Consider the following 26930-nt stretch of genomic DNA (forward strand, 5'->3'; position numbering starts at 1 on the left):
GCTAGAATGAATTTCCTCTATGTTCACACACATAAACATATATGAGTATACGGTATATAGTTTCTTATTGCAAACATAATAACCCTATGTGAAAATACAGACAAAAGTAAGAAATGGAAATCATTTCTAACCTCAGTCAGGAAAAGATGATACTAATGCTTTGGCATATGTAATTATAGTCTTATTCTGTAAATATTTATTTAAAATTTTAACAAAAAAAATGAAGTAGTACTTTTTTATATTGTGTTTCATAATTATTTTGCATTTTAAATGCAAATCTCTTGTTATCTAGGGGCCTCAAAATCAGGTAATTTGGTGAAAGGTGCCTATTTCTTTTAATTGCTAGGCTAAAAAAGTAACAGCAAAATATGAACATCTGTTAGAAAATGAACTCTCACCTGTAATCCTAGCACTTTGGGAGGCCAAGGTGGGCAGATTGCTTGAGCTCAGGAGTCCATGACCAGCTTGGGCAACATGGTGAGACTCTGTCTCTTTAAAAAATACAAACATTAGCTGGGTATGGTGGGTACCTGTAGTCCCAGCTACATGGGAGGCTCGGGAGGCTGGGGTGGGAAAATTACTTGAGCCCAGTGGCGGAGGTTGCAGTGAGCTGAGATTGTGCCACCACAACCGCATTCCAGACTGTGCGACAGAGGGAGACCCTGTCTCAAAAAAAAAAAAAAAAAGAGAGAGAGAGAGAGAAAGATAGAGAGAAAAGAAAATGAACTCTGAACAAAACATGGGCAATCTCCAGTCAAAATTCCCTGGCGTGCGCCATCTCTGATACTCTGTTTTCCTTTAGCTCTCCTATCACATGAATTTCTTTAGTGAGTTAAATTAAAATTTCATTCCACTTTCCGAAGGCACAGAGTTCTAGTAAAATCTACATAGCAGATAATTCTAACCAACAAAGATGCAAATCTCTCACAAAAAGATCGGACTGCTACTTCTGTGGATCCGGAAGATGCTCAAATGTCATTTCAGTATGGTATGAACCAGTAGCCCCAAATAATAGATTAAATAATTTCCAAGAATAGTTAGGTCCCAGGCACAATGGTGTACCTAACATGATTACATACTTTTTATCTCATATGATCGTCATGGCAACTTTGTGGAATAGGTATTATAATCATTCCCATTTTATGGAGGAGGACACTGAGGCCAGTGGTGTTGAATACAGTGATGCTGTATTCTTTGCCAAGTTGAATAACTTGCCCAAATATAGATAACTGGCCAGGCACAGTGGTGCACGCCTGTACTCGTGACACTTTGGGAGGCCGAGGTGGGTGCATCACTTGAGGTCAGGAGCTCGAGACCAGCCTGGCCAACATGGTAAAAACTCCATCTCTACTAAAAATACAAAACTTAGCTGGGTGTGGTGGTGGCGGGTGCCTGTAATCCCAGCTACTCAGGAGGCTAAGGCAGGAGAATGGCTTGAACCTAGAGGCGGAGGTTGTAGTGAGCCGAGCCGAGATCATGCCACTGTACTCCAGCCTGAGCAACAGAGTGAGATTCCATCTCCAAAAAAAAAAAAAAAAAAAAGATAGATAGATAACTGTTCACTCTTTTTATTCTAAATCCAATGTATTTTCTACCAGCCATAGCTATTTGAAGTGCTATAAGGGCAATTAAGACAAAGGCTGCATTATTGTCATTTAACAAGTTAAATATTTTGAAAAAAATCAGGCTCCTTCCTCATATCACACTTTAAAAATGCATCTTATATTTGAAGGTGGGAAGAAGTTTGTCTGCATCAAAAGTTTTAAGATATATATCCAAAAACATCATGAACAAAATTAAAAGACAAACTACAAAGAAAAAAGGTTAATATTTTTAAGATGGTTCTTAAAATTAAATTAGAACAAGAAATTTAGCAAGGGATATCAGCTAGCAATTACCAAAAGAAGAAATACACAGTGTTAATAAGTAGAAACAAGCACTCAATCTTAGTAATAATAAAATGAAAATTAAAACTAACAAATACCATTTTTTGCTAATCAACTAGTATAGTTTAAAAAAAAAAATGATGCCATGCCATACACTAATACCACAGAAGGCAATGGATACAAACTTTTTGGAACAGTTTGCTAATATGAGTCAAGAGATAACCCAGGAATTCACAATCAAAAAATTTATTTTAAGCAAGGATATGAAATAGTTTGTAAATATGTATGTAGAAGGATCACCATATTATTTAATTACAAAAATGTTCAAAATAAATGCTCAGCAATAGAAAGATGATCAAATAAACTATGATTCATCTCACAACAATTACAATCTATGTTTTTGATTCTTTTCTTTACACTTTCATGTAAAACCCCAGTTTTCTTCAATGAACCTGCCTTATTATTTTAATCAGGAAAAAACATTATTCTAGAGATATCATGAGCCAAATCCATTATCTGTACTTAGGTCTGTTCTAGACTGTGTGAAGTGATTTATTTAAGAAATGACACTCATGTTTATTATGCATTAACTCTGAAAAGCTCATCGTGCTGTATTCTTTGCCTATGTGATCTCATTCAAGTCTCATGACAACCCTGCTAGGTAGATACAGTCTGTGGTCAGCACTTTAGAGTTTCAGTGAAACCTGATGAACAATATTAAAAATAAGAGAATAAGGTTGCCTTCTGAGAGTTAAAATTAAACATAATAATTAGGAAAGGAAATATAAAAATTACCTGAAAGCGACAGACTGGCCCCTAGACCACATAGACTACATGTCTTGATGCAGCTGAAAGGATAGACAGGCCTAGTGGGCTAGGGCAGGGCAGAGAAGGGGATGTCACAGAGGCCAGTGTGGGCCACATCCATCCAAGAGCCTTAGCCAACACACTTCCAGAGCTTCCAGTCCCTTTGGTTGCGAGAGCTTTTCAAATTTGTGTTAGCTGAGGAAGCGGACCACAGATGGGGGAGGGGTCAGATGTGACCAAGAGCATCCATTCTGGGGTGGTTGCCTTGGGCCATCTTGGACTGTGCCATTCAGTGCTGGGGTCCTCCAGTTCCCCTTGTTCTGAAGCCTGGGGACACATCCAAACCTCACCTGCTTTCAAGGAAAGTCTACTGATAGGAAGAAAATGATGGTAATCACAGGCACCAGCATTCTGGTCCCAGTGAGAGCATCCTTACTCAGTGTGAAAGAATCCATGATCACTCTGATCTATCTGTACACACAGTTAATTCTCATTATTCATGGTAGTTATGTTCCATAAACTTGCCCCTAGCAATGAATTCTCGAATATTGAATCATTGCTTCCAAGGAAAATGTAGGGTTAGGTTCCTGTGAGACTCTGGCTATCACATTTTCATCAACAAATCACTACACAACCTTATTTTATGTGTGCTTCTGTTTAAAGATGCTGTATGTAATAGATCTCATTGAATTATAAACATTGAACTCCATACAAAGGCACTGTAACTCATGTCTGAATGAAGCTTGTCTCACACAGCTTATTTTCTCCATGAGACACATCGCAGCCTTCTTACACTTAGGAACACTAAACAGCATTTCAACATTATGCTTGGGGGCTATTTTAAACAGTGAAACCATCCATGAAAAGCATAAAAATGCAAGAAAGGTAGCACCAAGTAGACAGTGAAAAAGACACTGACTTAGAGTTGGAGGCCTGAAATAAGAAGGCAGGGCACCACTGTGTTTGATTCCAGTTGGGAATGTGCACATAGGGAGGTGCTTTGTTTTGGGTTTTCTTGTTTTTTTTGTTTTGTTTTGTTTTGTTTTGTTTTGCCTGTCTACACATGTCCACAAATGATTCAGAAAACCCTGCAAGTATTAATTAGGGAGTTACAAATAAATTTTAGCAAGTAGGTGAATTCACAAATATAGAATCTGTGAATAATGAAGATCAACTGTATACCTCAGGCAGATTAACTTGATGAACTGAAGCCTAACATTGAAAAATGCACCTTCTCATGCTGACAAAGTAGTCTACTGGACCTGCAGAGCCAAGGCCCAGGCCCCACATGTGCCCATATTAAGAATCAACCAGTTCTTCCCCAGGCAGCACATCATTCCCTCACCAGGGGCTATGCCTTTTTGTCTCTTTGCACTTCTACACCAATGATTCTCAAACTTCAGCATGCATCCAGGCTTGGTACAACACAGGCCACTAAGCCCACCCTCAGCATAACTAACTCAGCAGGTCTTGGGTAGTGGTTCAGATTTTGCATTTCTAACAATTTGCCAAGTGATGCTCATGATGCTGGTCTAGGGACTTCAGTTGGAGAACCTCTCCTCTATACGATTATCCTCATTTTAAAATCCAAAGCTCAGGAGTGTTGAGTAACTTGCCCAAAGTTTCATGCACAGCTAGAAACTTGCTTTCAAAATAAGATGTGGCTGAACTCATGATCAGCCCTTTGTGTTCTACTGTAATATCTTTGGTGCAGATTTCATCGTAATGTTGTACTTTAAGTAGTGGTTTTATTTCTAGGCTGGCCTATTCAATCCCAGTAGAGTTGGACTCTCAAACCAAGAATGCTGCTACAATTGTTGGGCCCTTGGCAGGCAGACCTGGGAGTACAGGAGGGAGCAGAGAAAAAAGAAGACAGGTTCCTCTCTTGTCCTGCTACAGGATGATTCATACTTGATGACAACCTGAGATATTAGAATACAAAGGAATTGTCATTGTATAAACTTAGTGGTGAATTTTGGTTGGGAGCCCATAGAAGGTAGTGATTACACACACACACACACACACACACACACACAGGAGTCTGATCACCTGATTATCTGTTATCTGAGTTTGAGCCAGTGCAGGACACACAATAAGCTCTAAATAAGTGTTAGCTAATATGGTCAACATAGAAAGGGTGGGGGATGATGTCAACAACCTTAACAGTGAGATTCATAGCTGAGTTACAGAGTCAGGCCATTTAGAAAAACTAATCTTCATTTAAGAGAATGTTGCTAAGCTATCAGATCCATTACATTTCATCAATAATATTTTTGCATCTTACTTTTGCAGTAGTATTCCATACTTCTGTTTACCTACATTTGGATTCAAGCACATTTTGCCATTGACAAATGATGCTGAAAGATTCAATGAAATTGTGAAGAATCAGAAAATTTCTGCTAATATCGACACACCCGAAGGTGGATTTGATGCAATTATGCAAGCTGCTGTGTGTAAGGTATGCTGAAGGGAGTGCTGTTTCACTCTGTTAACATAAAGTTCATCTCTTATTAACAATTCTACTTCAAAAAGATTAACTAATTTCCTTTCCTTTGATCTCTAAATTTCTACATTTTGTATTTTTCTTAAAATACACAATTTTTGCCAAATGTTTAATTAAATCATGTTGAAATGGGGACTGTTCTTTATGCCTATGATGAATAATCTAAAAACATTGTGTTGGGAAAATTTAGTTGAAACAATAGCTATGCATGATTAATTTTCAAAGATCAAGATCAGATTAGTTTTTGGATTAATCATGGTAAAAAAAATCAAGAGTAGAACATTTATTTTAAAAAGTTAAAATGCTCTGAATCAGTATATGTCCATACATATGACTACATAGCTATTGTTTTGAACCAACAAAGTAAGCTTTGGAAGTGTGCTGTCTCTACAACATCACAGGAACACTGCTTCTCCTTGACTATCTGACAAGTATCCACAAGAATGATTCCCTTGTCTTTAGGCAAGAGCCCTTCATGGAAAATATCAGGAAATAAACAAGGCTGAAGCTCCTAGAAAGTGGGAGGACTAGGGAATTAGAGGAGGAAGGAAAGGAATAAGGTGGGATGGAACAGCCAGGATGCGTTTTTACCCAATTGGTTCCTGAACTAGTATTAATTAAAGGGGAGGGCTTTACTAAACACCAACAACAGACAATTTTAATTAGCAGGACCTTGGGGCCATACTTTCATAAGCAATGCTTATCCTTGTATTAGGTTTATAATTTTTGGATGACATCATTAGAAAGAGAAATATGTGCTTAAATGCTGGGTAACATTTTAATGAAACAGGCTTACTTTGAGCCCCTTTAACATTGCATTTTCATGAGTTTGGCTTCAATTTGGATTTGGGACCATCTATGACCTCCTCTGCTCAAGTTTTTGGAGAATTGAAAGCTGGATAGTAAAAATAATTTAACTATGTAAAAGTCAAGATCAACTGAATACTGATTGTAGTGGAGCTATGCTTTTCTGAAGCATAAATCATATGAAAATGTTATCCAGGAAAAAGCAAATGTCACAGAATTTCATGTTTTATTAAAAACATTAATATTATCAATTCACAATAGATAAAAAGGCTAAAATAGACTAACAATATTATTTTTATAACCTAAATGTGTCCCAGCATAATTGATCCACACTCAATAAATGCCTGCCTCCCTCCAGTATCACACAAATGTTTGTTTCTCACTGTAGGAAAAAATTGGTTGGCGGAATGACTCCCTCCACCTCCTGGTCTTTGTGAGTGATGCTGATTCTCATTTTGGAATGGACAGCAAACTGGCAGGCATCGTCATTCCTAATGATGGGCTCTGTCACTTGGACAGCAAGAATGAATACTCCATGTCAACTGTCTTGGTGTGTAACCTGCACTCTGTACTGTTTTCAGGGCTATAAGTAGGAGAATGAAGCAGCAACTGGTGTAATACATGTGAAATAACTCACGCTTGGTGAAAGCCGTGCACATTTTCTAATTTGAGATTAACACATTGCCCCAGTTCAATTCTCACCATCCTTAGAGGTTCCCACCGGAGCATAGGTGGGCAGTGGGACATGTGGGAAGCTGGATGTGCTATGAATCCCATGATCCCAGAACCTCCCCAACCTCTCAAAAAGCCTGGTGCTGGTGAGGCAATACAGGCAGCTCATTCTGTTCTCAGCCACGGCCTCAGAAAGGAGGGACCCAAACCAGAACAGTAACCATGTAGGATTTGCGGTGAATGATGGTCCCTGAATCATGCCATGCTTTCATGTTCCATGGGTAACAACTAGTCAGGTATGGCTTGGTTGGTGCTTATTAACCTTTGGCTTATTTTTTGTAATTTATAAAATGCTAGTGACATTCAAAGAAAACAACTGACTTTCGTAAAACCAGGAAGAAATTTCAGAGCTCTTTGGACATGCATGATCTTCTCAATAGACCCCCATATATCCAACCGCTTTTCCTGAACAGACCATGAGGCTGCCATGCTTTGCACATGTTATTCCCTCTGCCTGGAATATTCTTCCCTCCTAGCCTGCTGAGAAACTCTTCATTATCCTTGAAAAGCCAGCTCAGTCATTACTGTCCCCAGAGAGCCTTCTTTGACCTCTGGTAGGCTCTGAAGCAATCGTCTTTCCCTTCAGTTGCATATGCAGATGTGTTCTTGCGCATCTCTACGTAGAAATACGTTTTCTTACATCTCTCTTTCTTGCGCAATCCTCAGGGCCAGGCCTGGTTTATTATCTCTGTTTCCTGATAGCACAGTGCCTAGAACACAGTGAGTGCCAACTAATGTATGAAATAGAGGCTGGGCGCATTGGCTCTCGCCTGTAATCCCAGCACTTTGGGAGGCCAAGGCGGGCAGATCACGAGGTCAGGAGATCAAGACCATCCTGGCTAACACTGTGAAACCCCGTCTCTACTAAAAAATACAAAAAATTAGCCAGGCACGGTGGCGGGCACCTGTAATCCCAGCTACTCGGGAGACTGAGGCAGGAGAATGACGTGAACCCGGGAGGCGGAGCTTGCAGTGAGCCAAGATCGCACCACAGCACTCCAGCCTGGGAGACAGAGCAAGACTCTGTCTCAAAAAGAAAGAAAGAAAACAAAGAAATAGATTTGATTTCTGAAGCAGCAATCTGCGATTGTCATATTTTCCCCATTTAACACTTGGGGAAATATGGTACAGAGAATTTAAGTGACTTCTTAGAACAATGCTGTGGAGGTGTAGGTGGGGGAGAAAGAGAGGGGGAGGGGGTGCAAGAGGAGAGAAAGAGGGAGACAGGAACCTAGAATTCTAATGTCAATTGGAAAGCTATTCTCTAAAAACTCTTAACAGTTCATTACTCACTACTATTCCTTGACCTAAATTTCTAAATTTCAACATGAATATTTTCCCCAAACATTTGATCAGTAGTATTCCCCAAATGTGTATATTCTTTAATCACATACTCTGCCTTTTCATATTACAATATCAGTGAGGATAGCCACATGTTGTCTTTTAGTCAGTGAGGGGCAAGAAACTGGAAAATTGATCCCCTTTTCATTACCCTTTTCTTGCAACTTTTCAAAAGCTCCACAAAAACTCCATTTTGAATGAGGCAAGATCATAAAAGCTAACACTACCTATTGCCTAATATGACCTTCTCAGCTAATAAATGTTCAAGTCTTTCTTTCTGAATGAGTTGAAACAAATCCACAGAAGCCAGAGACCATACCTATGCCCGTCTGCAACACAGCCCCCAGGTCCTCTGAGCACTTCCTGTGTACTCAAAACTTGGGCCAGATTCCTCAGGCCAAAAAAATAATACAAGGTGGTTCCTAGCCTTGAACTTACAATATGGTTGTGGGAATTAAACCAACAGATCTGATTTAAATAGAAAACCAGCTTCGCTCACCTACGAAGGGCTATGTGGTGTGATCCTGGCTACACACTAGCACAGCAGCTGAGGGGTGTGGTAACATGTGGAGATAAGGAGAGACTGGCACTGGAGGGATTTAGGCATCAGCATAAAGGATTTGTATGCAGTTAAAAAGCAGAGGAAATGGATACAATTTGGTATCTCTATTAATAAAAATCCAAATGTGATGGAAATCACATATGACACAGCAATTTGCAGTTGGGTAATTTACTGCAGTATTTTAGGCAAAACTACACTTTTCTCTCAACTTGAACCCTATGCCTAAAGAAGACTTTAGATGAAAATCCTCCAGTAGTACTGAGAATATGTGAATATTCCATATCAGTGTACAGGAGGGCTTATTTATCAGTGTTCCTCCCTTTGGCGGACTTCTGTCATAATCAACATATTCTTAATTTAATTGTTAGCAGGCTAGTACCTCACTTGAGTTTCCTCTTTGTACATTATTCACATTTAGATTCATATAATGGGCAAATGCACATCATGTTTTCCAAACTTGAAAAGTAAAGTCCATATTCAAATTTAAAAATTAAGCTTCTTTTATTTTTTGTAAAGTACTCATATCACTGAGAATGAACATGCCAATGGAACAGAAGTACAATGTAGTTCTCAATTGTCCTGTGAAAATATTGCAGGATTCCATACAACCAACTTGTGATATTAAAAAGGCAGTCAAACCAAACCCAAGGATTAGTACAGGAATGTCATAGTATGTCATACCTCAGCAACCCTCATTCCACCTCATCCAATTCCAATAGGAGTTTCAGAGCTACAAGAGTCACCTCAGTCACGTATATCATAGTCCAACAGCCCCTCCCTCGACTGTAGCATCCCTAGCCTGCTGGTAAGTGTCACTTAGAAGGAAAAGAAATGTTTCTCTACCCTTGAAAATATGACACACTGTTAGTCTTTAAATAAATTTCAAATGATCTTCTTAGAAGTGGCAGACCATGATACACCACATCAACAGGAACTGACTCTTAGGACTTGATTGGATTTATAAGATTTAGAAAAAGATTATTAAACCAACTACGTGAATAATGCTAATTGTGTATTTGTTTACTTAGAGTGATAGAGCTATGATGCCTGTGAGCATTGAAATGCCAAACTCAGAAAGATATCTTTGAAATCAATATTCCTTTCTTTATTTACATTATCTTATTGAGATGATGCAAAATTATATATGTTAATTTTAGGAATATCCAACAATTGGACAACTCATTGATAAACTGGTACAAAACAACGTGTTATTGATCTTCGCTGTAACCCAAGAACAAGTTCATTTATATGAGGTAAGCAAAAATATCTTGGGAAATTCCTTCAAGGAGATTATGTGACAGGAAGCTTTAACATTAACTCTGTGAGTTTAACACATGGGAAGACCATTAGATAATCATTAACACATACCAAATGTACTGGGCGTTTGGCTAAGTGGACTCATTTAGTGCTTGCAATTTAAATTGTAAACACCAAGGTGCAGTAGGGCATGGGGAGCAGATAAGGTGGGATGAGAAAGACTGAGTTAAGGAAATGAAACAGATAGATTGGAGGAGAGTATCAACAAATATAGGACCACCTACCTAAAAGAAAATTTATTCTCTGTCCCCTTGAATTATTTCATCTGATGAGGGAGTTAACAGAGAACAGAGAAAATCTTAAGAGTGGGAGGAGAATTGACTTCACCTTCTTTGGCATTTGCAAATTAGATACTTAGAAAAGACACACACAGAGACACAAGCTATTGAGAAGTGGAAAGTTAAAGGAAAAAATTTGTTATATGGGGCAAAAAATAATTTACCCCTTAAACCAGCTGGATTGCAGCTCAAGTGTTTGAATGGAAGCACCAACTGGGAAAAGGGAACGGTTTCATTAGATGAAGTGCTGTCCCCAAACCACTGTGCAAACTGCAAAAAAATACAACATATGCACATACAAAAGGTTTCTGTGGTTTTTTCCCAGCCTAGGAAAAGTAATATGTCAAATGCCCTGAATTGATTTACTCCTAATCTACAGTTTTACAGAGAAGTAAGGAGTCTTTAGCAGGGGCCCTAAAAATAATGCAGAGAAATTAAATAGTCTGTGCCTTCTATGCAGAAGCGTCAAATGCTCCTAAATACAGAGTTTGATCTCTCATTCCTTTTGAAAGGACCTCTTAACTTGCTTGGTGACTTCACAGGGCTTCTGAAACTCTCAGATTATGCCACAGAAGGCTTTGATTAAATGCCACTCACTACTAAGGACGGTACAGCCCCATGAACTTGCATCAGGTTCTGTAGAAAGGATCCAGCAGGAGATGCTATCTTGCATTTTGAATGAGAGGAGGGTATTGTACTCCCAGGTGAGATTGCCTTCTGCTGCAAACCAAGGAAGTTCCTTGCAATCAAGCTCCATACTTGAAGCCTTTGTTCTACACAGAGACCATGTGGGTTCACCTGATCTGGGCATTTGCTTCAGGCTTTTTAGTATGTGATATTTGTTTCCAGTGGTTTTAAGTAGTAGAGTTGCAGTTGAGACTTTTTTTTTAAATACCCCCAAATACAATAGTGAGTCTATTCTGCCTTTGATCCTTAAGGCTAGTGTGAGAGGACCCTGGGGGTCACAACACCTTCTCCACAGCAAGGCTCCAGTTTAGGAGTGGGAGAAGGAGTTGCACAGGACTTTTCTTCAAAGGGGAGTCTAGGGAATGCGATTGATGATCATGAACATAGACTTCCATAACTCACTTTGGTAATAGTCTGTAAGACTCACAACTCATTTATACGTCTCCCCAAAACCGCTATTAAAAAGACAGAGGAAGATGAAAAATCACTACATGGCAAAACAGAATCTGTCGGATTTAAGCTAGTTGCATCCATGATTCCCCTGTTGCAAGGGAAATGATCATTTCCGAGGAAAATGCCAGATTAGAGCCTGCCTCTAATGTAACAGCAGGACATCGATTTTGCCTGTCTTCTAATCTCATTATGAGGTGAATTTATGTTCTGTCATGATCTGTGGTCTTTACCATCCAGCCTTCACTAAATTCAAAGGGACATTTTCAGGGGGTCATATGACAGTCCAGGTCAGCCACCCGCTCTATGACTCTGACCATTTCATTGTTTTATTTTTATTTTGATGGGCTCATCATTCCATCTGTATTAGTGGGGGCAGGCAGCAGCCTGGCCTAAAGATAATAACAGCAACAGTGCACGTCCTTGAAGCCTTCACGCAGCATGAAAATGCTGATCTTCCCTTTTATTGATAATGAAAACTGAAAACGGTCCACTAGTGGCTTGTGTTGCCTTTCAATTCACATCTTTCAGGAGGAGTCCTGTGTGTGCAGGAGTCCTGTGCAATTTGATGTTTGGATAACTGTGATATAAGGAACGTAGCTACTGAAGAATCACTGAAAAATAAAAACCAGTGATAGAATAAATAAAGCGATTAAGTGGTTAGATCTCATGAAAATTCCAGAAGGAAAATTATTTGCCCGAGTTACATGTTAAGCATAGTTACTTGCCTGCACAGGCAGCACAGGTTTAGGTTCAACGAAGGCCCTGTCTGCAGCAAATTAAATTTATGTTGCCCACTCATGGAATGCAGGAAAAATGACTGTTTTTTAAGTAATTGTGGTAGGATGCTTTGGACTGCCCAGGTGTGTAGTGTGCCTGTACATTGTTGTAACAGAGATGAAAGGTGAAAAGCATAAAGTAAGCAGTTTTGCCTTTAGTTCAGTATGACTGTAGTGTGCACCCCAGACTCCAGCCAACAGAATATTTTTGAACAAACTTATTATTATGAATAGTTTCCTGTTTGTCCAATTATAGGGTTCAAAAGATAATGATGATAATAGACTGAGCAGTGGGTAGTATATTACATTCTAGAGCTAACTACCATTTTGAATCAGGATTCAATTACCCAAGTTAAAAAAAAGTGTTTATATTTCCTCTGTTATTTTAAAACGTTTACTGTTAATTTTACGATAGATAGTATCAGGCCACTAAACCTTAACTGTCTTATTTGAATAGTTTCTCTTTCCTAGTGAGCTATTGAGATAAAAAGCAATTAAATTAATATTCTTTATGATGTTGTCGAATCTTATTGTTAATCACTGTGGGTTATTTCCAAGGCTTTAAAATATCCTATATCTATTCAAAATACTTACATCTGGCTTGAAAGATGACTTTAGTGAAGTTAATAGCAATAATTATTATATGACCTGGTATTTGTGTGTAATGCTGAAACACAGCAATTAGAAAGTAAACAAGAAGTATACTGGTACTTCCAGTTTACTCACTAACTTCTGTGACCACTGATTAATATCTCTTGGCTATTAGGACAAAGCAATGTTTCTAAAGCCTGAGAGAAGGGGAGTACAAGCAGGTTTTTATGCAGCCAAAGGGACCTTTCCTCTGGAGACAAAAACCCCTCAATCATTAGCTCTTTGAGGAGAATAACAGGTCTTACTCATCTGTTTAGGCCAATTCTCGAAGCACAGTAGATTCTCAGTAGCTTTTGTGAAGTGAATTACAAATTGCAATAAAAGCACTTCATCTTTTCTAAAATTGGGTCAAGAGAAAGACTTGGAGTTTTGCATGACAAATACTTGTTAAGATTGAGGAAGCCCATGTGCACAGAGCAAGGGGCGGCACCTGACCATTGCCAGGACCTTCTGCAGCCCTGGCTGTCCCTTCTTCCATCTCTCCCACATTGGACGCAGATGGCAATGAGGAAAGAACACTCTGCCATCAGTCTCAGGACCAACATGTTGGAGAAGCTCGCAGCCTTCTAGCAGGCCATAAAAGGAACACCCTGAGCAAGTATACACCTGATGACCATTAGATCTATAAACAAACATAAACAGCAGCCACATATGCCATGAACCTGATGTCCTTGCGTGGCTTGTGGAGATTATCCACTATACGTAAGTTTCCATTTTTCAGGAATCAATAACCCAGCTGTTATTTTACCTCTTCTTTCTTCTACTTGGTTCTTTTGAGCTTTTCATTGCAGCAAGGGAGGAAAAGAAGCAGAGAAAATAGAGAAAGAAAATAAACATTGGACCCCTTTGCTATTTGTTAGCCTGTTCTATTATTGTTTCGTTTTATAATGTTCCTGTTGGAAAGATCAAAGCAATTTTGCTCCAGTGGAAATCTCTTTATCTCTCTGGCCTCAGTTTTTAGAAAATAAAAAGACTGGGTGGGAAGACTTCCAGCCTCAACAGTCAATGACCTTGATTCTGGAGGAGGGAAATTACCATGAATTCCAATGATCTCCACACAAATAACAAAGTTTAATAAGCTGTAATGTAGCTAATTTTAGGGCACAGTCTAGATATTCTTTATCCTATCAATCTCATTCTGTAGTGGATGGAGTATTCCAAACTTATGATTTTAGTAAAAACAAAATCATCTAGGAGTAAAACGACAACTTCTGGATTATAAGGCATCTCCATGGAGGTAATAAATTGCTCTTTATTTAAGTGTAATGGAAAGTATTTTCATTTCTCCTTAACTGATAGTATCTGGGAACAAAGACTGAGGAGGGCCAGCTGCCTACACTTTCCTCATTAATGAAAACATCCCTTAGAGAGGGAGGATTTGGAAATAAACCTTATGTCCTCAGATGTCAGAGTTGTTGGGAGTATTTTCCAAGCTAATTGATAAATCTTAATCATGAAAAATCATCAGTTACTCCTTAGATCACACATAGTACTTTTCTTCTAAAGAACTCAAAGCCTCATAATTGAGAAAGTAAACACAAGAAAGAAAAAGGTACAGGTTTGAAGCAGGACCTTAATGAGATGCCTGATTAAGCCAATACTTGCAGAAATATAAAATGAGATTTTTTTTTTTCTTGAGACAGAGTCTCACTCTGTTGCCCAGGCTGGAGTGTAGTGGCATGATCTCAGCTCACTGTACCCTCCACCTCCCAGGTTCAAGTGATTCTCATGCCTCAGCCTCCCGAGTAGCTAGGATTCCAGATGTGCGCCACCATGCCCAGATAATTTTTGTATTTTTAGTAGAGACGGGGTTTCGTCATGTTAGTTCACCAAACTGATCTCAAACTCCTGGTCACATGTGAACCACCAACCTCGGCCTCCCAAAGTGCTGGGATTACAGGTGTGAGCCACTGTGCCGGATCTAAAATGTAATTTAAATAATGCAAGGTCTAAATGCTTTGAGATTTACACAACACACAGGATACCTAGCGTATCACTGAAACTAAGATGCTATGGACTGCATAGTCATTCATCCCTTCATTTCTCAAACATATGATGAGTACCTCCCGTGAACTAGGCCAAAGTTTGTGACTATAGAGGAGAATAAGATGTAGTGCCTGACTTAAGAAGTCTCGGAGAGCATCAGCAGACTTGTAAACTAATATTTTGCCTAAAAAACAGAATGAGGGCATTTTAGAGTTGTGTTCTGGAAAGAGACTCCAGCTGAGGGGTCAGAGTTTTCATGTCTGTCAATGTTTTTACTCTTTTCTATTCACCATCTTTCTTATAAGGAGCAGCAAATTAATCAGCAACCATAAAACTGCTTTTGATGCTAACAGTATCACGGTGTTTGGACCAAGTCCTTCACTTTATAGGGGTGAGGGCTAGACATGATATGCAACTATGACTATGATAATAATAGTGTAATAGGGAACGTTTGTCGAGAGCTTATTAGGTGGCAGCCTGGGGGTTCAGGATTTTGCACTCATTTTAACATTTAAACTCCCTCTTATGGCTACAGAACCCAAAATAGCAAAGCAAACTGCATGTAAGAGCCAAGATCTGAACCCAGATAATCTGAATCTACAGTCACAATCACTGAGGTAACTCACAATTGAACCTAGGGTGCTGTAGTGAAAAAGCAGACCACTAGACCACCAGAGACGCAGACTTTAAAATAAAGTTACCACCTTTTCTTTCTTTCTTTTTTTTTTTTTTTTTTTTTTGAGACAGAGTCTCCCTCTGCTGCCCAGGCTGAAGTACAGTGGCATAACCTCAGCTCACGGCAACCTCTGCCTCCTGGGTTCAAGAGATTCTCCAGCCTCAGCCTCCTGAGTAGCTGGGATTACAGGCGTGTGCCACCACACCCAGCTAATTTGTATGTTTTTAGTAGAGACAGGGTTTCACCATGTTGGCCAGGCTGGTCTCGAACTCCTGACCTCAAATGATCCACCCACCACGACCTCCCAAAATGCTGGAATTACAGGTGTGAGCCACTGCTCCTGGTCAAGTAACCAACTTTAAAAAGTACAGAACCCAAGGGTGGAGCAGAGCTGCCTGACAGCTAAACCAATAGATGAATTCCCTATTAATTGCAGAGTGCTTTAAGATCAGGAAATACTTCATCCAGGGTTCTTCCCTATTGCTGTTAATTTGGATGAAGAGAGCAATTTAAAGATGCATAGACTTGAAAAAAGAGAGACACTCGGATTCTGCCCCGTGGGTTGTTTAAGCTCTGGGTGGTAAGAACAGGCCACACAGCTAGGGAATATTATGCGTTGGGTCAGCATATTTAAAACAGCTACGATCTATGGTAATCACAATCTATGGTTCCAATCAAAGTGAGAAATTGGGGGCACGTGGTCTGACCAAGACTATAGGTTTGTTATGATCATACAGTTCAAGCATATGGAAAAATAGAGTAACATAGTAAACACCCAGACGGGCGCAGTGGCTCATGCCTGTAATCCCAGCACTTTGGGGGCTGAGGTGGGTGGATCACCCGAGGTCAGGAGTTCAAGAGCAGCCTGGCCAACATGGCAAGACCCCGTCTCTACTAAAAATACAAAACATTAGCCAGGTGTGATGGCACGTGCCTGTAATCCCAGCTACTCGGGAGGCTGAGGCAGGAGAATCACTTGAACCTGGGAGGCAGAGGTTGCAGTGAGCCGAGATTGCGCCATTGTACTCCAGCCAGGGCAACAAATAACAATAATAATAATAATAATAATAATAAATAAACACTCACATACTTATTGCCAGTTTTCTCACATTGTAACGTTTTGCTACCATATTTGCTTTAGATTTTTTAAGCAAATGAAACATCCCAGATCCAGTTGCATGCTGTGTAACTGCCCAACTCTGGTCTAGTTCCCCTCTCCTTCTACAGAGGTAACGAGTATCCTGAACTTAGTATTTGTCATTCTCACATTTGTTTTTTGTGCTATTAAAAATGTGTGTGTATATATATAAATACGTATCTATATATGTACATCCATAACTAATTATGTAGTTTTGGCTTATAAGCTTAATTTCATGCTGTACATGTTATTTTTACCATTTGCTTTTTAACTGAATGTTATATATTTGGGGTTTTTAATTATATTTTCTTATTATGGTGAGATACATATAACATAAACTTTACATTTTAGCCATTTTTGAGTGTTAGTTCTGTGGCATTAAGCACTTGAAGCACTCTGCCATTTATAGATAATTTATCTATTGGTTCATCTGCCAAGTATTAAAACATTGTTAAGCTCAATGCTCTGTTTTTGAGGCTTGTCCATGGAGATACGTATAGCTATAGTTTACTCCACCCACTGCTATGCACGCTCCATTCACAGTATTATGGGCAGTGTGTTCATTCTGCAAGTGAGGGCGTCAGGTCACTTCCAATTGTGCAGCATTACAAATGTTGCAGCCATGCACATCTTTGCACACATATGCTCTATTGAGGAGTGAAATCCCCAGGTTGCAGGGGAATAGCATCTGTAATTTTACTGAGTTTGTCCAAGTTGCTTTCCAAAGTAGTTTTATCAGTTACTCTCCCATCAGCAATGTAATGTGGAAGTATGGCCAAAACAAAACAAAACTTTAAATTATTCTTTTTTTGATTATAAAACTAATACATACTATTTGCAAAAAGAAAAGTGAAGAGCAATACAGAAAACCCAAAGATGAAAACAAAGATCACTCATAAACTCACCACTCAGACATAGCTAACACTGTTGACATTTTAGAGTAAGTTTTTCTGGCAGGGCATGGTGGTTCATTCACGCCTGTGATCCCAGCACTTTGGAAGGTGGGTGGACCACTTGAGGTCAGGAGTTCGAGAACAGCCTGGCCAACATGGTGAAATCCCGTCTCCACTAAAAATACAAAATTAGCCAAGTGTGGTGGCATGTGCCTGTAGTCCCAGCTACTTGAGAGGCTGAGGCAGAAGAATCTCTTGAACCTGGGAGGTGGAGGTTGCAGTGAGCTGAGATCATGCCACTGCACTTCAGCCTGGGCGACAGAGTGAGACTCTGTCTCAAAAAAAAAAAAAGAGTAAGTTTTTCCTATTTTCTTTGCATATATTTACACACTTAGACTAACTGGTATAATATTGTACAATTAAGTATGTTCAAATTTTTTGAATGTTTATATATGTATAGTCTTATAAAGGCATACAAATTAAATTACGTGTAGTTATACATCAAAATTTTTATTGATGAGAATAACTATATGAAATCAAAATCATCCTACAAAATTCTGAGCCTATAGTTGCCATACTTACAGGTGTCTACTTTTAAAATAAAAGCAAACTTGTCCTTTCCCACGAGCAGCCCAAAACCTGCGCAAGTACTGCATTTTTACCTCCTGGGTCACTTTTTACATATTCACATAATACTTAGTTACTTTTTTACATTAATAGGACCAACAAATTATGTCTAGTTTTGTTTTCTTATGCCTGAAAGTGCCCCTTTGGTGAAGACTTTGACATCTGTGAACAAAACTCCTGTCTTTCAGCTAACTGTTGAAAGCTGTGTAATTCTCCTTCTCCACTTTATCTGGGTCTCACAGCACAAAGGACTCCTGCCTAATTCAATTACCCATGTATCCTCTAAAGCCTTTCCTATGGTTGCGGTTGGCCACTCTGTGTGAGGCTGGACCGGACTGTAAGTTTGAAGGGAGCTCACCCAGCTTGTATCACTATGCCGGAGTCTAACAGCAACCAAGCATTTTCCACATGGCATAGCCTTTGAAATAATCACATATGGCATCAAGGCACAAAAGGACAAGTGAAACTGACAGCCCCAAGGACATCAGAAGAGTTTAAGAGTATTATCTATTTTCATTTTATGCCTGATTATCCAAAAAAGCCCCAAATATCCTACCAAGGGACTAGTATTAATGATAACATAGTTTAATATTTTGTTGTGTTAGCAGTATTGAATCTTCAGAAAGTAAACAGAAAATTTTGCAATCATTATTTGTTGAGCTTGAACAGTTGAGGTAATTATTTATGAATTCAAGGGTTGGCACACTTTTTTCTATAGGGTTTTCAAATTCAGCACATAAAAATCCAGGAGATCCAGTTAAATTCAAGTGTCAAGTAAGCAACAAATAATTATTAGTATAAATATGTACCATGCAATATTTGGACCACAGGTACACTAAAAATTTTTCATTGTTTCTCTGCTTTCCAATTTTTCTGAGCATTCTGTATTTTATCTGGCAGCCTATCTACAAAGGGTCAAATAGTAAGTTAGGCATTGTGGCCACACAGTTTCGTCAACTCTCATTGTAGCATGAAAGCAGCCATGGACAATACGTAAATAAATGAGCATAGTTATTTACAAAAACAAGCAACAGGCCAAATGTGGCCCGTGGGACATAGCCAATCCCTGCTTTTGTTCGTTCATTCTACAAATATTTATGTGTTTTCCATGTGCCAAGCACTGGACTAGGCCCTAGGAGTATAGAGGAGAATAAAAAAAGACCCTGTTTTGTCCTCGTGGACTAGTCGGGGGAAATAGACAAGAAACAATTAATGAAAAACAACCAATTACAACTTTTAATAGTGTTATTGAAGAAATGGAAAAGAATAGTGTGCAACCATGGACCATAATTAAGGGGGAGAAAGTGAGACTTTCCTTGGATAGAATTTTCATGGAAGGTGCCTTTCCAGAAGTGATAATGAGGAAGCAAGCTGAAGGCTGAGGAGTTTTCAAGAGGCAAAGGCATAGGCAAAGGCATGTGCAAAGGCCCTGAGGTAGCAAAGGACTCAGTTCCCAGTGAGCTTGAGAAAAGGAAAAAAGGCCAGTTGGCCTGGAGTGAGTAGGGGTAGAAGGAGATGGAGTGGGAGAGGTAGGCAGAAACCAGACCCTTCAATCTTGAAGGCAGTGGGAAGTAAACAGGGTGCTATTCTGTGGGTAGCAGGCATCCAAAAATACTTTTGTCACTGGGTATAGATGTCACAGGTGTATGACAGGCTGAAAACCCTGGATAAACTGTGGGTATATAGATTTAAAAACCTAATACCTTTATTTTCCAAATCACTACAACCCCTCTGATAGACTATTCTACACCAGCAGTTCTCAAACTTGTGTGCTCATTAGAATCAGGTAGGGAGCTTTACTAACAAACCCAATGTGTAGGCTACACCTTGATCCAATTGAGTCAGTATCTCTGGGGCTGAGACCCAGACACCAATGGTTTTTGCTTTTTTTTCCCCCTTTTTAACTGGTGTATCCAATCAACCTGGGGGATGGGGGCCTCTTAAAATTCAGACTCTCATTCAAGAGGTCTGGGCTGGGGCCTGAGAGTCTGCATTTCTTTGCTTTTATTTTCTTTATTTTATTTTTTTTTTTTTTTTGAGACGAAATCTCACTCTATTGCCCAGGCTGGAGTGCAGTGGTGCGATCTCAGCTCACTGCAATCTCCGCCTCCTGGGTTCAAGTGATTCTCCTGCCTCAGCCTCCTGAGTAGCTGGGGCTACAAGCGCACGCCACCACGCCCAGCTAATTTTTGTATTTTTAGTAGAGACGGAGTTTCACCATGTTGACCAGGATGGCCTCTATCTATTGACCTCGTGATCCACCCGCCTTGGCCTCCCAAAGTGCTGGAATTACAAGCGTGAGCCACCGCGCCTGACCCAGAGTCTGCATTTCTAACAAGCTTCCAGATGATGTTGCTGCTGTCAGTCCACAAGTCACACTTCGAATATCAAGAGCTGAAACCTCTTTTGCAGTCCTTGCACATACACCTACTTGCTATTTTCTCATCTCCTTCATTCCCTTCCTACTAGTCATCCTTCAAAGTTTTATTACCTGCCATTTGGCCTGCAAAGCACATAGGCTGCTACTGAACCCCACATCGCTTCCTATTTTAAAAGAGCTTTCTAAAGCTTTGGTACTTGAATTAGTCAGCAAAAGTCTGCCATTCCTCTCCAAAGGCAAGGTAATCTTATTAAGAGAGGATCTGAAGTATCCTTAGGAACAAAATACTCATTGCAGCCTCTTTGTTCTCTAAGTCTCCATTCTCCAATGCCTCTCTGTACATTTGTTTGTCTCAGAACAGTCATGCACGGTGGGTCCATTTGTCTTCCCTTATCACTCTGTTACTGCTGCCGAGCACTTGCTCAGCTGTGTGCTCCAGCTTCTTGGCTGACAAGATAATTACATTCTGGGCAGACTGGGAGAAAGAAAGGTAGTGCTCAAAAGTTCCGATGCTGACTACCTAGTCATTGCTGGGGCAGACTTCAAGATCAAGCACCTGATCTAATTAGCACACTCCCACCGCTACCTGCCTGCCTATGGAATGCTGACAATTGAAAGCCTGAAGGCAAAGCAGATATCATGCAATCCAGAGACAGACATTCATGCTACCCTTGTGCCAGGAACAATTACATGTTCTTTTTGAAATCTTGGGTGTCCTAGTAACACAGTTGAGCCTGGGGGTAAACTTTTGCATAATACTGGAAGCCCTGCATTTACTGATAATGAACCTGAGAACCAGCAGAATAAAACCCCACAAGAATGAAAGACCGCACGGGAAGAAAGCCTTCTGAAGAAGGACTCATTTCAGCAAACCCAGTCCGCCCCTAGCTCTGGAAGAAGCACACGGCTCCATGAAAGCGAGGCTTTGCCAGCAAAGAGCTGTTTTTCTTTGACCAGATAAGTAGCACAATACAATCCGCTAGGAATTTTTTTTTTTTTTTTGCCTCTGTGCTTTTGCTACTTTCTACATTTCTTTCAAAATCCAGCCTTTGAGTTTGAAAGTCATTACAGCCACAACCCTTTTTCTCCTTTTCTTTCTGCTCTGGGTAGAAAAGTGTTCTATAATCTCTAAATCCTTATAATAAGTGTTCTATAATCTCTAAGTCCATATAGAGACATAGGCATGTGTATATATACATGGCATTATTATCTTAAATTTCTAATAAGATTCCCACCCTCACTTGCTGCTGGCATTTGCACTAGTTTCTCTGGCAGAGGCCTGGTGGAGAAGAGTGAACAGTGGCTATAGAGTCAAGACCTATTTCTACCATGTATTCCATCTGTGACTGGACAAGGTACTTACCTGTCCAGTTAAAACTAAGGCTTTAGGTTAAAGAAATCAAAAGAACCCTAGTCCAGTGTTATGGGTTGAATCATGTCCCCCTCCCCCTTTAAAAAATATGTTAAAGATCTAATGCCCAGTACCACAGAATGTGACCTTATTTGGAAGCAGGGTCATTGTGGAAATAATAAGTTAATTTAATAGGAGGTCATATTGGAGTAAGACAGACCCTTAATTGAATATGACTGGTGTCCTTATATGAAGAGACACAGAGACACTGACACTTGAGGTAGAACATTATGTGACAATGGATGCAGAGACTGGAGAGCTGCATCTACAAGCCAAGGGGCTCCAAGGATTGCTGCCAGAACCTATAGCGAGGCGAGCATGGAGCTCAGACTTCCCGCCTCCAGAACAGAACAATTTCTGTCGTTGCAAGCCACCCAGTTTGTGGGACTTCAGCAACCCAAAGAAATGAACACACCCAGTCAGGCTTACTCATTAACCTCCCTCGGAGGTCAGCAATGACATCACAAGTCCAAGATAGCCATTGCCAGGCACCTAACAGAAGTGATCTGGTTAAGAAATCTGGCTCTAGAAAGAGAATATAAGGAAAGAGGATATGAGTGTGTGGGTTCAGCCCTACTACTTCCTGTCTGGATGACGTCAGGCAAGTTAACTACACTTTCTGAGCCTCAGGATCTTGGCCATAAAACGAATAATAATGGTACCTAAATAATAGAACTTCTGTGAACAATGAAAGGGAACAACTGCGGGGTCTAAAGGTTAGCTCTAGCTATTGTTTTCCTGGTAGTGGTAAGAGGAAGGTTTGGCGTACCTTTAGCCTTGTCTAAACTGAGGGTTCCCTGAGCCAACAAGCCCTGAGTAGGTAAAAAGCAATGTGGTCCACTCCCCATGCATTCCTGCCACTATTCCAAGGCTATAACAAGGTCTCTTCAAGAGCCTTGGGTTTCTGAGGATGCAGGAGGTGCTTGGGGATGTCAAAAGGCTTGTGAGGACCTCTCAATACTGTTGTAAGGCCCCTGAGTTGGCAATTGCAGCTCCTGAGGAAGGGGAGAGACATAGAAAGAAGCAGATGAGATTCCTGTGAGAGCCAAGGAGTCTGCCAGTCTACACCTCCCTTGGCTTTGTCCTCAGGTAGAGGAATCCATTAGGAGCTGATGACTCTTTGTGATCAAATACCCAACAGAACTGAGCCCCTTTCAGAATTACCTGCACTTTCTGCAATTTAAGTGGCATCTTAATTACCCAGAAGCATCCCCTCGATGACAACAACAATGAATCCTTCTCTATGCATTTGTCTTGGAATAGTCATACATTCTGTTGGCCCATTTCTACTGGGGGGCCAGACCTAGGAGTAGAATTGCTAGGTCATAGAGTGTGCTTATGTTCAGCTTTAGTAGTTACTGCCAACTAGTTTTCCAAAATAGTTGTACCAATTTACATTTCTACTACAAGTGTATGAGAGCATTGCCAGATTTTCAAAAATTTGAGCCATTCTAGTGAAGTGAGTGCACAGTGGCATCTCATTGTGGTTTTAATGTATTTTCCTCTAGAGATTCCTGATGTTGAACACTTCACATACTGATTTGCCACTTGCATATCCATTTTTATTAAGATGTGTTCTTCTTATTGCTACGTAGAATCGTTTAGATATTCTGGCCCCATGTCCTTGGTTAGATGCATGTACCACAGGTATTTTCCTCCCACTCAGTGCCTCCTTCTCATACTCTTAAAGGCATCTTTTGAGAAGAAAATTCTTAATTTTTAAAAACAAATTTTTCGAGCAGTTTTAGGTTCACAGCAAAATTGAGTAGAAGGTATAGTGAGATTTCCCATATACCTCTTGTCTCCATAAATGTATAGCCTTCCCTATTATCATCATCTCCCACCACAGTAGTACATTTGTCATAACTGATGAACCTACACTGATACATCATTATCACCCAAAGTCCAGAGTTTACATTAGGGTTTACTCTTGGTGTTGTACACTTTAGGAGTTATGTACAATTATTATGCATCCACCTTTGTAGTATCATACAGAGTAATTTCACTGCTCTAAAACTTCTCTGTGCTCTGCCTATTCCTCCCTCTCTTACTGACCCCCAACCTCTGGCAACCACTCATTTTTTACTGGCTCCACAGTTTTGCCTTTTCCAGAATGCCAGATAGTGGAAATGCTACTGTATTAGTCTGTTCTCACGTTGCTATAAAGAACTACCCAGAACTGGGTAATTTATAAAGACAAGAGGTTTAATTGACTCAGAGTTCTGCAGGCTATACAGGAAGCATGGCTGGGGAGGCCTCAGGAAACTTACAATCATGGAAGAATGTGAAGGAAAAGCAGGCACGGAGAAGGAGGAAGAGAGAAGGGGGAGTTGCTACATGCTTTTAAACAACCAGATCTCATGAGAGTTCACTCACTATCACAAGAACAGCTAGGGGAAACTTTGCCCCCATGATCCAATCACCTCCAACCAGGCCCCTTCTCCAACATTGGGGATTACAATTCAACATGAGATTTGGGCGAAGACACAAATCCAAACCATACCAACTACCAAATGTAGCCTTTTCAGATTGGCTTCTTTCACTTAATAATACGCATTTAAACTTCCTCCGTCTTCTCGTAGCTTGATAACTCATTTCGTTGTAGCTCTGAATCATGTTTCATTTGATGAATGGACCACAGCTTTTTTTTTTTTTTTTTTTAACCTATTCACCTACTAAAGGACATCTTGGTGGCTTCTAGTTTTGGCAATTATGAATAAAGCGGGTATAAACATCTATGTACAGGATTTTGTGTGGACATGTGTTCAACTTTTTTAAAAAAATACTTTAAGTTCTAGGGTACCTATGCACAAAGTGCAGGTTTGATACATAGGTATACATGTGCCATATTGGTTTGCTGCACGCATCGACTCATCGATTACATTAGGTATTTCTTCTAATGCTATCCCTCCCCTAGTGCCTGACAGACCTCAGTGTGTGATGTTCCCTGCCCTGTGTCCAGGTGATCTCATTGTTCAATTTCCACCTATGAATGAGAACATTCAGTGCTTGGTTTTCTGTTCTTGTGATAGTTTGCTGAGAATGATGGTTTCCAGCTTCATCCATGTCCCTGCAAAGGACATGAACTCATCCTTTTTTATGGCTGCATAGTATTCCATGGTGTATATGTGCCACATTTTCTTAATCCAGTCTATCATTGATGGGCATTTGGGTTGGTTCCAAGTCTTTGCTATTGTGAATAGTGCCGCAATAAACATACGTGTGCATGTGCATATGTCTTTATAGTAGCATGATTTATAATCCTTTGGGTATATACCCAGTAATGGGATGGCTAGGTCAAATGGTATTTCTAGTGCTAGATCCTTGGGTAATCACCACACTGTCTTCCACAGTGGTTTAATTTACACTCCCACCAACAGTATAAAAGTGTTCCTATTTCTCCACATCCTCTCCAGCACCTGTTGTTTCCTGACTTTTTCATGATTGCCATTCTGACTGGTGTGAGATGGTATCTCATTGTGGTTTTGATTTGCATTCCTCTGATGACCAGTGATGATGAGCATTTTTTCACATGTCTGTTGGCTGCGTAGATGTCTTCTTTTGAGAAGTGCCAGTTCATATCCTTTCCCCACTTTTTGATGGGGTTGTTTGTTTTTTTCTTGTAAATTTGTTTGAGTTCTTTGTAGATTCTGGATATTAGCCCTTTGTCAGATGGGTAGATTGCAAAAATTTTCTCCCACTCTGTAGGTTGTCTGTTCACTCTGATGGTAGTTTCTTTTGCCGTGCAGAAGCTCTTTAGTTTAGTTAGATCCCATTTGTCTATTTTGGCTTTTGTTGCCATTGCTGTTGGTGTTTTAGTCATGAAGTCCATGCCCATGCCTGTGTCCTGAATGGTATTGCCTAGGTGTTCTTCTAGGGTTTTTATGGTTTTAGGTTTAACATTTAAGTCTTTAATCCATCTTGAATTAATTTTTGTATAAAGTATAAGGAAGGGATCCAGTTTCAGCTTTCTACATATGGCTAGCCAATTTTCCCAGCACCATTTATTAAGTAGAAAATCCTTTCCCCATTTCTTGTTTTTGTCAGGTTTGTCAAAGATCAGATGGTTGTAAATGTGTGGTGTTATTTCTGAGGCCTCTATTCTGTTCAGTTGGTCTATATATATGTTTTGGTACCAGTACCATGCTGTTTGGTTACTGTAGCCTTGTAGTATAGTTTGAAGTTGGGTAGCATGATGCCTCCAGCTTTGTTCTTTTTGCTTAGGATTGTCCTGGAAATGCAGGCTCTTTTTTGGTTCCATAAGAACTTTAAAGTAGTTTTTTCCCATTCTGTGAAGAAAGTCATTAGTAGCTTAATGGGGATGGCATTGAACCTATAAATTACTTTGGGCAGTATGACCATTTTCATGATATTGATTCTTCCTATCCATGAGCATGGAATGTTCTTCCATTTGTTTGTGTCCTCTTTTTTTTTGAGATGGAGTGTCACTCTGTCACCCAGGCTGGAGTGCAGTGGCACCATCTCCACTCACTGAAAGCTCCATCCCCTGGGTTCATGCCATTCTCCTGCCTCAGCCTCCCAAGTAGCTGGGACTACATGTGCCCACCACCATACCCGGCTAATTTTTTTGTATTTTTTTTTTTTTTAGTAGAGATGGGGTTTCACAGTGTTAGCCAGGATGGTCTCGATCTAATGACCTCGTGATCCACCTGCCTCGGCCTCCCAAAGTGCTGGGATTACAGGCATGAGCCACTGCATCCAGGCTGTTTGTGTCCTCTTTTATTTCGTTGAGCAGTGGTTTGTAGTTCTCCTTGAAGAGGTCCTTCATATCCCTTGTAAGTTGAATTCCTAGGTATTTTATTCTCTTTGTAGCAATTGTGAATGGGAGTTCACTCATGATTTGGATCTCTGTTTGTTTGTTAATGGTGTATAGGAATGCTTGTGATTTTTGCACATTGATTTTGTATCCTGAGACTTTGCTGAAGTTGCTTATTAGCTTAAGGAGATTTTGGGCTGAGATGATGGGGTTTTCTAAATATACAATCATGTCATCTGCAA

The 26930-nt window shown here is 40.0% G+C and overlaps 1 protein-coding gene across 3 annotated transcripts in view; it reads left to right on the plus strand.

Annotated features, from left to right (window-relative positions):
• ITGB6 (integrin, beta 6) overlaps positions 1–26930 on the plus strand; it is a 91204-nt gene that overhangs the window by 21011 nt on the left and 43263 nt on the right. For all 3 annotated transcript variants that reach the window (XM_011991494.1, XM_011991486.1, XM_011991503.1), the window contains 3 exons: positions 4986–5151; positions 6392–6553; positions 9796–9891. In XM_011991494.1, the coding sequence (XP_011846884.1) occupies positions 4986–5151; positions 6392–6553; positions 9796–9891 (424 nt within the window). The remainder of the gene's footprint in view (positions 1–4985; positions 5152–6391; positions 6554–9795; positions 9892–26930) is intronic.

Source organism: Mandrillus leucophaeus, unplaced genomic scaffold, assembly GCF_000951045.1.
Source record: "Mandrillus leucophaeus isolate KB7577 unplaced genomic scaffold, Mleu.le_1.0 Scaffold110, whole genome shotgun sequence".
NCBI classification, from domain to species: Eukaryota; Metazoa; Chordata; class Mammalia; order Primates; family Cercopithecidae; genus Mandrillus; species Mandrillus leucophaeus.